This window comes from Ciona robusta, chromosome 3 (genome assembly GCF_009617815.1).
Source record: "Ciona robusta chromosome 3, ASM961781v2".
Lineage (NCBI taxonomy): Eukaryota > Metazoa > Chordata > Ascidiacea > Phlebobranchia > Cionidae > Ciona > Ciona robusta.
The window spans coordinates 10,103,055-10,120,944 of NC_143237.1; the positions used below are offsets into that span (position 1 = coordinate 10,103,055).

At 36.3% G+C, this 17,890-nt stretch overlaps 3 protein-coding genes across 4 annotated transcripts; 2 read left to right on the plus strand and 1 right to left on the minus strand.

The window, feature by feature from the left end:
- The first annotated feature begins 1,343 nt into the window (after positions 1-1,343).
- Positions 1,344-3,604, plus strand: LOC149739267 (uncharacterized). Its single transcript, XM_089873997.1, has 4 exons — positions 1,344-1,731; positions 2,120-2,264; positions 2,688-2,797; positions 3,296-3,604. Exons 1-4 carry the CDS (start codon positions 1,480-1,482, stop codon positions 3,602-3,604), a joined length of 816 nt encoding a protein of 271 aa, XP_089730123.1. The 5' UTR covers positions 1,344-1,479.
- A 533-nt stretch (positions 3,605-4,137) lies between these two features.
- Positions 4,138-17,812, minus strand: LOC149739268 (N-acetylglucosamine transporter UNC93A-like). Of its 2 annotated transcripts, none has more exons than XM_089873988.1 (11): positions 17,654-17,812; positions 8,997-9,146; positions 8,108-8,289; positions 7,783-7,865; positions 7,077-7,261; positions 6,727-6,830; positions 6,253-6,459; positions 5,959-6,041; positions 5,406-5,560; positions 4,594-4,761; positions 4,138-4,278 (listed from the first exon to the last, which is right to left on the minus strand). In XM_089873988.1, the coding sequence occupies exons 2-11, from the start codon at positions 9,061-9,063 to the stop codon at positions 4,199-4,201; spliced, it is 1,314 nt and encodes a 437-aa protein (XP_089730114.1). In that variant the 5' UTR covers positions 9,064-9,146; positions 17,654-17,812; the 3' UTR covers positions 4,138-4,198. The 2 variants fall into 2 exon arrangements, with proteins under 2 accessions (XP_089730114.1, XP_089730113.1); XM_089873987.1 differs by lacking the exon at positions 17,654-17,812 and adding an exon at positions 9,549-11,221.
- LOC149739269 (N-acetylglucosamine transporter UNC93A-like) lies at positions 11,226-17,458 on the plus strand. Its single transcript, XM_089873986.1, has 11 exons — positions 11,226-11,500; positions 11,871-12,020; positions 12,428-12,609; positions 13,439-13,548; positions 13,938-14,122; positions 14,455-14,543; positions 15,022-15,255; positions 15,613-15,695; positions 15,913-16,067; positions 16,435-16,602; positions 16,954-17,458. Exons 1-11 carry the CDS (start codon positions 11,362-11,364, stop codon positions 17,049-17,051), a joined length of 1,593 nt encoding a protein of 530 aa, XP_089730112.1. The 5' UTR covers positions 11,226-11,361; the 3' UTR covers positions 17,052-17,458.
- Positions 17,813-17,890: the final 78 nt, after the last annotated feature.

Below are 17,890 nucleotides of genomic sequence, written 5' to 3' on the forward strand. Positions count from 1 at the left end.
ATTAAAAAATGAATGTCATTATAGCACGCTTATAGGTAAAACAGAAGTACGAATCGGATAATTTTGCTATTAACGTCGTTATTTTTAATTAAAACACGTTATTTTTAATTAAAAATAACTTGAAGCAGCTGCCTATTTGTAAAAGTGAATGAATTATGAATGTAACTATTTTATCCCTTTGGTCGTAATGTGTACCGCTCGGTAGCGATTGCTGCCATTCTACGTATCTTGAAGGAATGCCGTGTATGTCTAGCCATGCGGTCACAGCTCAATCGTTCACGGGTTATATGGGTTCGAGGTGTTAAGTGTCATATACATATACAGCATTGCGGGCTCCAGACCAGTAAAATTTACTTGGAGAGCTGTTTAGGTCATGGCTTCATGCCCACGGGTTTCAGTACTGTTCCTAGAGTGTGCGGTTACTTGCTTGAAAATTAAATTACAATTGTTTTGTTATTTAAGCAATTCTAGAAGGAGTGCGAGAATTGGTTGGTGATTTGAAAGGGGACACAGTAAGGAAAAAGGTTAAGAACTATTTGTGATGATGAATTTATAACTGAATCAGACAGTGTTCAATACAAAAAAGTAGGGCGGGTGAAGATGAGACACCTTTTCACTCTATTTTCTCGTCCCATTTGGCAGTAAACAAAGAACTTTGAAAGAATTATATAACCGTGTTCTCACGACTTTCATAGACTGTTATTAATTGTTTAAAACACGATCCGGATATTTAGATATTATGAGCTAAGGGTGTCCCATCTTCCCCCACTCTACTATATTACACCATAGCAAGTAGACATATAGGTAATGTTAATCGTTTAAAACGCTTATACCAACGCTTCGGGCGCCGGAATTTCTTAAAACAGTTCAAATATCTGAATGTAAAAATGAGATTGTCCGATTAGCCATAAGCGATTGCACTTCCTGGAAACGACCTTGTTATTAAGCTGTTTATGCACACACCTGATCTAGTCTATTACGCATGTTGTGTTGTAGGAACTTCGGCTACGGGAAGGAAATTATTCAAGCGTGTTTTTAATACCAGCTAACCTTAGCAAAGTAAGTTAGGATAATATTATCGTAAGTGGGACAAAGGTTTACCCACAAAGTAACATTTTTGGTAACTGTATGCAAGCACAAGGTGTATGAAACAGAACACCCGTGTTTAACGACTGTCGTTGCCCTGCCACGCGAAGATAAAGTTACATTCATTCAAATATTAACCAGGCACTGCTGCAAAGTGGTAGCGATAAACCAAACCCAGATATTGGGACAGTACAGAATAAATAATTAGCACCAAAACTAAACGACTGAAAGTAGTGACCTTTTTTCGGGGTTTACAGGGCAAATTTTTGATATTTCAGGCTGAGTTTGGCTACCATTTCTAATTCTGTTTTAACTGTAAACACTATATCTATTAAACAGATCATAGACAACCGTATACAGCTTACTTAGTTACTGCCTATAATACGCTTTACCATGAAGATAATCTGCGCTGGTTTATCCAAGACCGGCACAAAAACCATGCAGAGTGCTTTACAAGAACTTGGGTATAACGTCTACGATTTTATGGAGAATTTCACAATTCTTGGCGACGAATGGTGCAAAATATTAACTAAAGGAGGAACGACCGAAGAGTTTCGTCAAATGTACGAAGACGTGGACGTGGTATCGGATCTGCCGGGCGCTTATTATTGGGATGAGATATTTAAAGCTTTTCCGGATGCGAAGGTTTGTTTAAACACATACCCGATTTAAGTTTTAAAACGTTGCTTTAGGTTTGGCTAAATTTTAACTTTTTGCAGAGCACAGCTAAATTATGAAGATAAAATTATGAAACTCATTCGCTATATAATGAGGTGGGGAAGATGGGACACCTTTTCATTTTATTTTCTCGTCCAATTTGGTAGTAAACGAAGAAAATTCAATAAACTATAAAACCGTATCCTCACGGTTCCCACAGAGATCATTGTTAATTGTTTAAAACACGATCAGGATATTTGGATATTATGTGCTAAAGGTGTCCCGTCTTACCCCACAGTACTATATAGCCTGTACGCATTGTAACAAGAATGCCGCCGCTTGGTTTCCATATCCAAAATATCGTTCATGTTTTCAGGTCATCCTCATGGTCCGTGAGAGCGAGGACGCTTGGTACAAAAGTTTGCTAACCCAACTAGAAGCTCAGCAAAGCATCGTGTTCAGATTGATGCCGTATATTTCGATCGCTGGGTGGCGGATGTCAACATATTTCGCTCTAATGGGTAAGCGGGTATTTCTTCAAACCACTGGTTCTTAACTTTTTAGGCTTGCAAAGCATGACAAAAAAATAAAATAAAAACACAATAACTATTTTTTAACGTTCTTAAATTCTTTTGTTAACCGAGATATTTTTATTTGGTATTTTGGTGAATGTCTATATCTGGTACGGACCCTTCCGGCTTAAAATGCTATATATTCCGATATCTATGCAGTAACTTCTCACTTTTTTACATAAGTTAAACGTGAAACAAAAGCCTAAAAATCTATCACAAATACATAAGCGACAGCATATCTGAGAAAAGACTCATAACAACTCGATGATTCCTAAAGTTCGTGTGAGGATTTTAATCAATTTTATGATTTTAACTTCCCAAATAGAAAAAGGCCGATAATGACTCTCAATCTAATGTATATTCTCTACATAGCACCTTCAATCTGGGGAGTCAAATACGAAAGCAACTTGTTCAGATTACCCGAAGTTAACGAAATGCAGATGCGAATGACGTATCGACGGCATAACGCGTATGTTATGCAGGTAGGCCTTATGTTCAATCATTTGTACATTAACTCAAGGCCGTGGCAAAATGGTTAGCGCGCCTGCCTGTAACCAGAGGTTACGGACTCAAGGCTCGTTGCTGCTATCATTGATGTGGGCGTTTATGTGTCCATGGTTTCAAGCCGCGCCGATTGTATATTAGGCCTATAGGTTTAAAAAAGTTCTAAAAGGATATACCATTTTAACTGTGTAGTAGGGTAGGGGAAGATGAGACACATTTTCATTCTATTTTCTCGTCCCATCTGGTAGTAAACAGAGAACATTTAAAGAATTATAAAACCATATGCGAACGACTCCCATTGACCGTTGTTAATTGTTTAAAACACGATCAGGATATTTGGATATTATGTGCTGAAGGTGTCCCATCTTCCTCCGCCTTGCTATATATTAAAACGCCATGAATGTAACTGTATGTAGCATTAAAAACCTTAACTATCATATCAAAGTATCTGCCATAAAAACGGTTCTAAATTCCAGGCCACACCGAAAGATCATTTGCTTGTATACAACGTTAAAGAAGGGTGGGGACCAATTTGTAATTTTCTTGGCGTGCCCGTGCCGGATAAACCATTTCCACGGAAAAATGTCCGCGGGAAAATAGTAGAGAAGTTGATGAAAAAAGACCCTTTCTTTATACGAGTTCAAAGAGAGATTATGTTTTCAATTTCAGTTATAACCGTGGTGCTATCATACGGGGTTTATCAAGCTGGGAAATTAGCTTGGTACAATGATTGGTCGAGTACATGGTCTCAGATAACTGACTATGTTTCGTCGTTTTATTCGTAAGGAATAGTAGGATGGGGTAATATGGGACACCCTTTAGCACATAATATCCGAATAAACGAATATTCTGATCGTGCTTTAAACATTAAAAACGCGGCCAATGGGAGTCGTGAGGATACGGTTTTATATTCTTTGTTTACTACCAAAATAGACGAGAAAATATAAAGAAAGGTGTCCCATCTTTCCCCACCCTACTATACGTTTGTGGTAGAATTTCCATTAACATCATTTTTATCAGGAGTACGTTTATAACAAAGAAGTTCATATTTGCTTTACCTTATTAATATTGATTTAATAAAATTCAAATTACGTGCAATTAGGGAACAGTTTCAAACTGATTTGAATCATTCGGCCAAAACCCACAGTAAACGCATTAACGCGCACTTGGACGCATATAACGCGTCCGTATGCGCATATAACGCGTCCGTATACGCATATAACGCGTCATTAAATCAATTTAAATTAAAACGTTCGCCACCACGGTATAGTTCTTAAGATCCATCATCTGCACATCCTGGTGTTGCAGACATGATGGTCTACTCAATACATTAGTAGCAACAGTAGGCCATATGGTTGGAAGCCATGGAAACAAGTATATCACAGTGCAGTCACTTGGAAACGACTTTCAGATTCCACGTCACACTTCTTGTCTTTTCGATGCACGACCTCCGCTAGCGCTGCGAAATGTGTTTCATTTATTTTAGTGTTTTCATTCCAATAAAGATTTCCCAATTTTGCAGTTATAGGCTTTGAAAGTCTCATTTACTTGAAAGTTGTTTATAAATTGGTTAAATACTGCTACTCCGTTTAATTGTAAAATTTTGGTAATAACTCTATTAAGCATGACCTCTATAGACCGTTGTTAATTGTTTAAAAGACAATCAGAATATTTTGATATTATGTGCGAAAGGTGTCCCATCTTACCCCACAGTACTATATTTGTACCATGCATATTTTAAACTGTGAATGCGAATATTATCGGAAAATCTTACCGTAAGTGATAGCAGCAAAGGCCGTTACTCCATACATGATGTAGATTTTATCATAAACACATAAACTCGTGCTCCATGCGAATTGAACTAAAGCTCCTGTACTAGAAGTTGTAGCCCATACTGAGAATGCACGATGGGTGTTTTGGGGGAAGAAACCAACAACAGCAACTGTGAACAAAACACAAAGTAGGGTAACCAAGGTGGGACATATTTTATTTCCTTTTATCTTTCTATTTGGTGGTAAACAAATAATATTTAATATAAAGTAGGGTGGAGTAAGATGGGACATATTTCAGTTTCATTTGGTAGTAAACAAAGAATATTTACAGAATTATATATACCAGTACCGCTGTTACTATAAAAGAGGTTGCTATACACATTAACGGGAACTCCTACCATATGAAACTATACAATTTAGCTGGCTAATAATTATGTGTTAAAGAAAACCAATGTCATTGATGTTTTTAAAAAATACCTGTATAGTAGGGTGGGGAAAGATAGGACACCTTTTCATTCTATTTTTTTTCGTTCCATTTAGTAGTAAACAAAAAAGATTCAAAGAATTATACTATATCATCACGACTCCAATAGACTGTTGCCAATTGTTTAAAACACGATCAAAATATTTGGATATTATGTGCTGAAGGTGTCCCATCTTCCCCCACCCTACTATATTTAAATATTGTTTACCAGTAAGCGTGTTGTGACAACTGTTGTTTTGTCGCTGTATCCTGTCTTTATATAAAATGTATTTACATTTTGTTACGTATATTTCAAGAAACAAATAAAAGTTATTCTTATTATGATTATACCTTGCGTAGCTGTCATGGCGCATCCAGCAGATATTCCCTGCATCGCATTCATTGGATATAATTCCCACACGGTGGATTCGTCACTAGGTCTCCATAACAAGCAGTACGTTAACAAAGCAACGTTCATGGTGCAAGATAGAGCTATTGGAAACTGCCTGTAAAGTATGTTGAGTTAAATTTTGAACTCAAAACACTGACAGTCGTTAAACTGCGGGTGTTCACGCAGGTGACAGTTTGAACCTGTAGTATACACTTCACAATGGTTGCAGCATCGAGCTTCGAACCGATAGCCTTCGTTTAGTTAAATGTTACACAATGACAGTCGTTAAACCGCGGGTGTTCTGTTCAATGAAACTGGTATGTAAACTTTGTATGCAGGTTTAATTTACAACCTGTAATACACTTCACAATGGTAGCAGCATCGAGCTTCGAACCGAAAGGCTTCGGTTATAATACGAGCGCTCTCACCACTCTTAAAAATCTTATTTTCAATTTGGATTACTAGAAATTGATAATTTTATTGTTATTTTCCGGTTGTACAAAAACTCGTTACCTTCCAAAACGACTGCAAACTTTTCCACTGATAAGACTTGATACGGTGGCGAAGGTTGCTGTGATCGCCATGGATATTCCGACCTGAAAAATACAAAATATTAGTAATTGTGTTTTATAATGAAACTCTGATACTGGGGTTCAGATAAAAGGAAAGTAAGCAAACGAAAAGTCCAAGAAAAATAACCTTGGGGCAAAGTCGGACGATTTTAGATTCAGGCTTTTGCTGACCTATCATAGCAATATTAGGCATATTTTTTTAACAATTAGGTATACACATTGTTGGAATACATGCCTGCGAAACACCGAAGACACAAGACGCGTATGCTCTTGTTATTTCGCTTGAACTAAACCCGTTGAAAAATCCCACTTGGAAGAACACAGGTATTAACAGTAATTGTACAAGACTCCCATATTGACGGATACTTCCCTTTAACTCAAGCCATGCAGATTTGAAAGTGAACTTGTTCTTGTCATCGTGTACGTCGCTGTCCAAGTCCTCCTAAAACAGTTAAACTTTACAGTTAAATATTACTTTACAGTTAAATATTATGTATATTGTAACGGGGTAAATAGGATACCGTTAGCAGCTAAATCCCATATTTCGTAATCGTGTTTTCAACAGTTACAAACGATGTTTTAGAGTTGTGCGGACACGATTATATACTTCTGCAAATGTTCTTTGCTTACTACGAAATGGAAAAAAAAAGAATGTAAACAGAAACCATCTTACCCCACCCTACTATATAATGTAGCATCTTATACGTACCGTTGTTTCGACTTCGTGTTGCTTTTGTTTAATATCTTCATCATCATCAACATAATTGTGATTGATTTCTTCTTTAAACTTCATGTTTGGTGGAGCTGTATACCCTATAACGTAATGCAATAGGCTTGGCGATGTTTCTTTGACAGGTATATTGTGAACATGTAAAAGCAGACAAATAGATCCTTTTTCGTCGAACAGTTGTTTTTGTTGTCGTAAACAACGTCAAAAAATAATTCGAAAAAATTAAAAAAAAAAACTAAAAAAAAAACGGAAAGGTCAGAAAAGTGTCGAAAAATGTTAAGAAAAAGACGAGCGACTTCCCAGCTTTTACCCCAATCTACAATGCTTACTTTTTGTTGATAATGGAGCAAATATGAGATGCAGCAAGAGACCAATTCCGTTGAGAGCCACAAACACACTAAGTACTATATAGAGAATCGTTTCATTTGCTGGTTTGTATTGAGACAACAACTGACTTGTAATATTCGGATCCTGACAGTCGTTTGCACCGCATACATCGGCAAGGACCAACCCACTGTAGAAAGCATTGATATCATATATAGAACCGTGGGGTAAGACGAGACATCTTCACCACATAATATCCAAACATCCTGATCGTGTTTTAAACAATTAACAACGGTTTATGGGAGTCATGGGAATTCGGTTTTTTTTTAATGTACTTTGTTTGCTTCCAAACGGGGGGAAATAGAATGAAAAAGTGTCCCTACTTCCCCCTTTCCTACTTTATATGATTGACCAGGAGCATATATGAATAATACAGCAATATATTCATGGCTGACAATTTAGCAAACACAATGGTATGAAAGAAACCATAACCCTTTAACAGGTAGTATTCGCTGGGCTAGAGGCGAACGTGCTAACTACTGTGTCAAGGCGTCGAACAACGTTTATTTATACGGGTAAATATATTCCATATCTTTTCTAAGGATAACATATCATATTATATCATACATATATTATACCATATACAGATAATACACCATATAGATAGTGTACCATACAGATAACCCACCATGTGCAACCTACTAAACTTACGAATCTGTGCCGTTAGCTGATACATTACTCGCTGTTTCGCCTGCAGAACTGAACACCCCGAATGAAATTAAGTTTCCGGCTATCTGTAACCATATATAGTAGGTTGGGGTAAGATGGTTTATGATTTTATTCTCGCTTATCGACCCATTTGATAGTAAACATAGAGTATTTACAGAATTATAAAATCGTACCCTCATAATTTTAAAAGAGCCTTGTGATTTGTTTAAAACACGGTCAGGAAAGGTGTTTCCACTCTTCTATATAACGTATAAGTGCTCACTTATATACTTTTTACAATTACAGAAACACCAAACCGTTTACTTACAGTGGATAACTGAAAAGTGCAAATATTGCAAGCTGTCACGTTACTGACGTAGTTATTGAGATCTTTACTACCAGTGGTCGCGAGTGATTTGGCGAAATAAACATTGAAAGCACCCGCTGACACCCAGAATAAAATCTTCCCGAACCCAGCGATGATCGAAGCGGGAACGAGGGTGTAAAACTCTTAAATGGGCGTAACATTTAATTGAGTAATAAATTATCGAGTGTTCAACTAAATGCCAAGATATTATTTTTCAGTTATCATAAGTACAAAAACAAATATACGGCAACTTTAGAAGCTGTCCACTTATACGAGTTTCTCCATATATGCAGCGCGTATGATTATTTATTTTTCGGTATGGCTGATAATTTGGACAACCCATAGTGGGGTTGGAGCAATTGTCGTTGAGTGTCTTGCCCAAGGACACATACGCCTATAATAGTAGCACCATAGAGCTTCGAACCACTATGCCTGCACCTTTGTATTTACGCATAAATGAGACGTATGTTCTGTTTCATACACCTCGTGCTCGCTTACGAGTTACCACGTATGTAACTTATTTATCGTTGCATGGCGGGGAACGGCGGTCATTATAACACGGATGTTCTGTTTCATACACCTCGTGCTCGCTTACGATTTACCACGTATGTTATTCTGTGAGTAATTATTTGTTTATATATTTTTATTTTTTTGGAATTTATAGTAAAGTGGGGTAAAACGGGACACTTTTAGATCATAATACCCAATTATTCTGGTCGTGTTTAAACAATCAAAATGTTCTTTGTTTACTACTAATTGGGACTAGAAAATTAAACGAAAAGGTGTCCCATCTTTCCCCACCCTACTGTACATTACGTTCATTTATTCATATTTGCACGTACCAACATACCTGGGTAAAAGTTTGCAGCAACAAAGAACAAATACGTCGCATCAGTGACTACCATACCGGTCTTCATGTCAAGGAAGAAAAGAAAGTTCGATGAGAGGAATATTCCTCCAAACAAGACGGCTGCATAATTAGCTGTGACTGACGCAACACCTGGAGAATATTCATAATTACAGAACCCCTGGCAAAGTTATAAATCCAGGATACAAACACAGTTAATTACGTATAGTAGGGTGGGAAAAGTTGGGAAACCTTTAACACATAGTATTCAAATATTCTGAACTTGTTTTGAACAATTAACAACCGAATTAACAACCTATGGGAGTTGTGAGGATACGGTTTTATAATTCTTTGAATGTTTTTTGTTTACTACCAAATGGGACGAGAAAGTAGAATGAAAAGGTGTCCCATCTTCCCCCACTGCACTATATATATACATCATTGTATGTTGCGTTTATTGTTACGAACATTCGCCCATCGGAAGATCTAATCTCTTAACGGTAGTCAGATAACATTTTCTTCTTAAACCTTTAGTCGAGTAAACAAACAACTCACCTAATCCATCCTGCACGTTCAAACTTGATTGCAAATGAAGCAACGAGTAATGTGCCGAACATACAAGAAATAATCCAAAGTAATAGATCAGCATGTCACGGATTAGTTCTTTACGTTTAGAGTTTACCATGACGCTAATTATTGTTTGTCGATGCTGTCTTAATACTATACCAGTGTGGGGTAAGATGGGATACTGTTAGCATCAAAATCTCATATTCCCTAATCGTGTTTTAAACATCTAACAACGCTATTTTAGAGTCTCTGGGCTACGGTTATATAATTTTGTAAAACATCCTTGTTTACAACCCAATGGGAAGATAAAAGAGAAAGAAGATATGTCCCGTTTTACCCCATTCTACTATACAGTAAAAATGCCAAACTTTATTTAACGTACTAAAGGTTTTTGGGTTTCATTAACTTAACTTTAGCCTTACATGCAAAATAGATTGCGTTGGGCGTGTTTAACCTGCCTAGATCACAGTTACTACCAAATTCTACCTGTCGTAAAATTTATGCTGAAAAAAAAAACCAAAATTTTCTGCATTAATATTTTGCTAAAAATTGAACCTAAAATTTCTGCAAAATTATTCTAAAACTTTAAATTATCGTGACTTAGTATAATACGCCACCAACCTAGCATAGTTTTTACAGCTCTATTGACTTCACAGAATAAGCTTGGTTAATATCCATGGATGACTCGACCAATTTCATGTTTACAGGATATATTTGTGTCAGCATATATTCCACCTACAGGGAAGACCAATTTCGATTTATGGACATAAATGCTCTAATATAAGCGAGCGAAACGGATGGGCAACAAAAGTCTGTTCGTTTATAGCAATATATGCATACATTGTAAAACGACTTCAAATACGCGTTTTATTAATGCAGTGTTTACTTTTTACGCAACTTTGTAATAAAATTGGAATCATGACTTTGAAATAACCTTCACTAAACATGATAAAGTTTGCTTTGAACTCTGCTGGCATCGTTGTCGTTTAAACGAACGATTTTCACATGAACGGGACAATGAATAAACGACCTGGGTTTTAGGGTAAAGGAAAAATCTGACATATAAATTCTCTGAACCTTATTTATATAAAATATAGAATTAACGCCCGCCATGCGAGGGTTAATAAATTACATCCATTTATGCAATTAATTTTACAGAAATGTTCTGTATGAGTGGGATGGGACAGCCTGTATTTAAATGTAGATTTTATATAGTCCTGTGGGGTAAGATGGGACACCTTTAGCACATAATATCATTGAATGTTCTTTGTTTACTACCAAATGGGACGAGAAAATAAAATGAAAAGGTGTTCCATCTTCTCCCACCCTACTATATAGTTATCCTGACGTGGCGGTGGATAACAACTTGGGAAACTTATTAAAAGACCACTAGGCAGGAACAATGAACATTAACTCAAAGACAAAAGCCCGCAATAGTAGCAGCATCGAGCATCGAGTCCAATACCTCTTGGTTACAATGCGAGCTTAACCAGTCATGGGGCCGTAAAATACAGTAATTGAATCGGCAACAAAGTGGGATTTGTCTCAACGAATTTTCTGACTAGGCAATTTGTGACAATATTTGGCACGTTAACCGAGTTTACATGTGTTTGCTGAGCAAAGTAAGTCAACAGGACCATAAACATATAAAGGTGGCGACGATGGCTGATAACTCTCGCTGCTGCATTGTGTAACTAACTGCATGTAGGCGCGCAGTTTGTATAGCTTTACATTAAATTGATTAAGTATATCAATGTACTGACAAGCAAGTACAGCAAAGCGAAATAAAGCAAACGTTAGAATGAAGTTTAGTACGAAAACTCCGCAAGGAAAAGTGACGTTAGATTTTGCAATATATTGGTTCGGAATTTTTGTTATAAGTTGCGCACATTATGCCCTGCTTAATTTGCAATCAAGTTTGAACGTGGAGGATGGGTTGGGTAAGTTTGGGCGCGTTCATATTTAATATATAAAGTAGTTACCTAGGGGTGGGGAAGATGGGACACATTTTTATTCTATTTTTCGACCCATTTGGTAGCAAACAAAGAACATTAAACGACTCCCATAGACCGTTATTAACTGTTTAAAACACGATCAGAATATTTGGATATTGTGTGCTAAAGATGTCCCGTCTTTCCCCACCTACTATATAATGTTTTAGCGGCTCATCTGGTATATTAAAAACGTCTGTATTTCCGACGTTTCGTCTACCATCCAGCAAAACTTGTATCAGAGAATAATTTCATGGATTTACAATGTGCCTGGTTGCAGAAATAACAGAATATTATATTAACATATATATCATTTCAGGCTCAATATCAGTAACAGTTCAATATAGTTGCATGGTGGTGGGCGGGTTGTTCGCATCGTCAAACTTGCTGCATTTTATCGACATAAAGACGGGACTGGTTATTTCAGACATCGCTTATATTGCTATTATTGCTGGGAACTTTTATCCAAGTAATTTAAAGTAGTTTAATGAAGTTTTAAAAGAGAAAAACAAATTTATTTTTATTGAACTTGATATTAAAGTGAGTGTAAATAGAACCGTTGTATTTTTTCTAGGAGATTAGCTGCTAACACAAATCCATTGTTTTCCTACAGGAAAAAAGTGTGTATAGCAGGGTGGGGTAAAATGGTTCATGTTTTTAATACCCTTGGACCGTGCAATTTATTAGCAAACAAAGAAGATTTACAGAAATATATGACCGTGTTTTTACAACTCGTGATTAATTTATTAAAATACGATTGGAAAACATGAAATACTATGTGCAGACGGCACCCATCTTACCCCGTCCTACTATGTACAGTTTCCAGTTTGTACAAAAAGTGCTTATACCTGACTCGCTTTTAAAATATAATCACAGCTTTTTACACCTTGATACCGGTCAACGTCATCGGAGGTTTCGGAAAAAGTTTGTTTTTCGTCACAGCCGGACAATATACTGTTTACTTTGCGAAAAACTTTGAAAAGTTTGGCACGAGGGAATATAAAGACTACGTTGGCGATATTGGCGCCTTTACGTTATGTGCGATTCAACTATCACAGGTTAGAGTTGAATTACAACCGTTTAACTGCCGCGTTTTTATATAATTTTTTTTACTTTTGAAACCAAACTATATAAGTAAAATTTCGCTTCCGTTTCAAATAAGACTAAATTTGCGACCGAAAAAGGAGAAACGACCAGCACGCAACGGCTGTTTGAGTAACTTGTGGTCCTAGAGCTAATTTAGTGGCACACGGCAGTTAAAGGTTAAAAAACAGCTTTTTTTGAAATTGCTGTTTTAGTAATGTCATTTTGGACCGTATTTCTTGTAGAAAAGAATGTAATTTATTTATCAGTAGCGAGGCAGCAACAATTGTTATAAAACGAGTGTTCCGTTTCATACACCTAGTGCCCACTTACAAGTTACCATGTATGTAGAAAGTTACCATGTATACCCACTTACAAGTTACCATGTATGTATTCATCCTTGCAAGGCGAGGTAACGACAGTTGTTATAACACGAGTGGTGCATTATATTACAGCCTGTTTTTACACCTGCTTTTAAAATAAATTTGCGGGATAATTTTCACTAACTTTAGATTTGTTAAACACTAATTGACAATTTCCCACCCCTGCTATAAACATCACACAATAGGTGGAGCTGGATCTAGCTTTTATTATGTTTGGTATTTTAAAGCAGGAATTGGCAAACTATGGTCTGGTATATGATAGTTTTCATACTTTCCTGGCTCACAAACCTACTACCAGCTGTTTTAACATTTATTCTAGCAGTTTAGGGTTGCAGGCAAACACAATATGGTCCTATGAAAAGGATTCCATGGTATTTTAAAGCAGGAATTGGTTTAAACGAACTCCTTATTTTATTACTAGATCATCGGGAGTTTAATACAGTTTGTTGTGTTCGAAACTGCTCCAGATACTGAACAAGATGTTTTACCGGGCGATAATATGACAACGTCTATAACTATTACAACGCCAAGGTAGTTTTTAAGTTTTTTTTCGACACGATTTTTAAAATTACTTTATTAGAAATGAGATTTGAACTACAAAGCAAAGTCAGGCATTTATTACAAGTTTATATCATATTCTATTATATTTGTACTAATTCTCGAAATCATATATGAGGAGACACCTTTAGCACATAATATCTAAATATTCTGATCGTGTTTTAAACAATCAACAACGTGTATGGGAGTTGTGAGGACACGGTTTTATAATTCTTTGAATGTTCTTTGTTTACTACCAAATGTATAATAAAAAAATAGAATGAAAAGTTGTCCCATCTTACCTCACCATATATATATATACACGAGTTATTAATGGTAAGAAGAAATTTATTTAGATTTATTCATGCCCAGTTTATTGGCAGACCGTTATCAGTTGGTGACATATGCGCTGCCAACGATTGCCAGGATCCTGAAATAACGAAACGAAATATTTCAAACTATATTCCGCTCGGCGATGCAACTTTATACACCATGTTGGGTGTTTACCTTGGTCTGAATATATTTGGTTTACTACTTCATATTGTGCGCGCTCCGAGATCTGACAACGGTACAAACATATTCCAAATTTTGTTTTAAAATATTGAATGTTTTCGGAAAGTCACTGTTCATTTTTGTAAAAAAAAAACAGACAACGGCAAACTTTTTAGAAAACATCTAAATTTTACAACATTAAAGTTATCACAAGCAGTCGTTATAACATGAGTGCTTTTTTTCAAACACATCATGCCCGCTTATGCGCGTTATAACATGTATATGTAACTTCATAGGTGATTACTTTTTTGCAGTCTGCCTAACAATTTGGATCTATAAAACACCACTGCTAGATAAGAGCAACTATTATTCGATGCACTTGAATATTTAACATATATTTGTACTTAGAATATGACATAAATCGAAATGAGTTGGAAACCAAAGCTGCCGCACATAACAACCCCGTATATGAAGACGACAGCAAAGACACCATTCAAGTGAGGAGAAAACCTATATATACAATTGGGTGGGGGGAGATGAGACACCTTTTAACTCTGTTTTCTCGTCCCATTTAGCAGTTAACAATGAACAATCAAACATTTATAAATCTTCACGGCTCCCATAGACCGTTGTTAATTGTTTAAAACACGATCAGGATGTCTGGATATTATGTGCTAAAGGTGTCCCATCTTCCCCCACCCTCATATATATATGCCCGATTATTTGAAAATATTTTATAAAAAGAATGAAAAGGATAAGATGTTTATATTTCTGTCCATGCTAACTGCCTTGGTGTTAACGTTTTGAAAAACTCTGTTTTTTTCCCCGCAAAATATTGATAACAAAATCGGAGTTTTTCTACAATGTTTGCACCAATATAGATGTATTCTATATTGGGTGTTAGCTTTTTTGGAAAAACTTGTTTTTATTTTAATCTCCCAATAAGCTATTTCACGATTCTTAATTTTTCCCCAGGTAAAGACGCCTAGCCCACAAAATGTAGATAAAAATTCTTCCAAAATTATGAAACCCTCTGAGAATTTTAGTTTGAAAAAAGTGAAGAACGAATTAGTGGCGACAGTGGTTCACTGTTTGAAGCTTCAGCAGCTTTTGCTGACGATGTTTGTGTTTCACCAAGGCATGTTGATTGGGTTTACAACTGGAGAGCTGACGCGTGCGTATGTGTCATGCGTGTTCGGGGTAACACAGGTAAAGCTTCGTTGTTATTTGTGAGTTATATTTTTCCTTGTGTGGCGGGGCAACGACAGTCGGTATAACACGGGTGTTCTGTTTCAAACACCTCGTGCCCGCTTAAAAGTTACCACGTATGTAACTTATTTATCCTCGCATGGCAGGCAACAACAGTCGTTAAAACTCTATAATGTTCTGTTTCATACACCTCGTGTTTCATACGAGTTACCACGTATGTAACTTATTTTTTCTTTTGTGGCGGGGTAACGACATTCGTTATAACACGGGTGTTCTGTTTCACACACCTCGTGCCCGCTTACGAGTTACCGAGTATACATGTTTTAGTTTACAACGCCAAGTTTTTCTTTTACCTAGATCGGCGTGGCAATGAGCATTCAAGGAGCATGTGCGTTTATAATAAGTTTGTTTTACGGCAGAATACTTGGAAAATTTAGCAGGTGATTTATATTGCTAACTAAACTAACATATAGTAGGGTGGGGTAAAATGGGACACGTTTTCATTCTATTTTTCCATCCCATTTTGTTGTAAACAAAGAATGTTTACAGAATTAATAACCGTATTCCCACGACTCTAAAGTAGCGTTGTTAATTGTTAAAAAACGATTCGGAAATATGGTATATAGGTGCTAACATAATAACAATATACGGTTACAGGATACTACCCTTTATTGGCGCCATTGCGTTAGATCTAGCATACATTACGTTCGCCCTGCTATGGGTTCCTAATGAGAATTCACAAACGTGGGAAGTTTACTTATTACTCGGTGTCGGTGGGTTGGGGGTTGGAACCGCAAGTGCTTTAACATATTGTAAGTAAAAGTGAATCAATTTAACATATCCTCGCATGGCGGAGCAACGCCAGTCGTTATATGGGTTCTGTTTCAAACAACTCGTACCCGCTTACAAGTTACAACGAGTGTAACTTACTCATCTTCGGATGGCGGGCAATGACAGTCGTTATAACACGGGTGTTCTGTTTTATACACCTCGGCTTTAAAATTAAACCACTTATGTACTATTTTTTATGAATGACTGGCAAACAAGGTGCGTCTGGTATACAATCATTGTAATAAAATAAAATAATTAAGGCCACAGATACAGATACAGATAGAATAAATATCTTATACGCGTGGTAGCGACAGTTAAATATTATACAACCTATTTTTATTTCTACAGATTTTGTTCCTGTATTTTTCCCCAACGATACAGCACGAGGATTCGCATCGTGGTCGCTTTGGACAGGCATGGGCAATTTAATTCAATACGCATGGAGCACCAGCGTTTGCGTGAGATACAAAATCTACACGTTGTATGGGACAACTGCGTTAAGCGTCGTCACGCATGGTATGTGTTGTTATAAGTAGTAGCTTATACTGGCATATTAATATCACATGCATACATATGTTTTCATGGGTTATGGAGTACACGTCGCAACTATTAGTAGTTAGGGGTCAAAGGGTTAGTAGTTAGGAGTTGTCCCAATTAATATATCGTCATGCATAATAAATTGAATTACTTTTTTATCTAAGTTAACTTAAAGTTACAAATTCTTAATAAATATTCGTTACAAAAGTTCCGAAAACCTTCAAACCCAGATAAATATAATTGCTTTGTTATCTGAATCAAAATAGAGCATCCGAAGCTCTGGTCATAAAAATCTAGTTCTGATTCTACGACTAACCATTTCCTTTATAGTGATAGCGGAAATACGTCACAAGAGGAAACAAAGGAAACTGATTATGAAACCAGAGTTAACAGAAAGTGAAAGCCAATCAAAGTTCACCAAGTTATGACCAAGTTAAAAACAATAACAAACCAACTACGAATATATTATACACAATAACGCGAAACACAAGTTTTTTACATATATATAGTAGGGTGAGGGAAGATGGTACACCTTCAGCACACATAGAATCCAATTATCTTTAAAACAGGGTCGCGTTTAAAACAAGTAGTAACGCTTTTGTAAGTTAAAAGGATACGAATATATATATCAGAATATATTCTTTGTTTACCACCAAAATGGGACGATAAATATGAATAATAACATGGACCATCTTACCCCCGCCTACTATTGTGTTCAAAGAGACAAACAAAACGTTGGGAAACTGATAATTTAACTTGTATATACTTCTAACAAGTGAACACGTGTCTGCCTGTAGCATATAGCAATAAAAATATACTTTTCTCCTTACACAAACTAATTTGTCATTGCTTACAAAGACAGCGCTAACATACAAACCGACACATAACATCCAACGGAAACCAGCATCGCATACAATGATAACTTCACATTTATGTATATTTAATCTATCTTTACGTATATAACCGTTATACAGGCAGTTTTTATAATGTCAATTTTCATTAAATATGAAATTACTAGAAAGCCACTTACCTCGCGGAACTTAACAATAGTAATGTATCTTCGATTTATTTCTCCAAACCAATTTCTGCAACGTGTCATTTCTATAAGCATTGATTGGCGTTTCTATACATAAATTAAGGACGAATTGTATATCCAAAAACATCTGAATTAAAGTATAACTACAATTATTAGATAGTTGTGTATTATATAGTAGGGTGGGGAAATATGGGACACCTTTAGCACATAGTATCAAAATATCCTGATCGT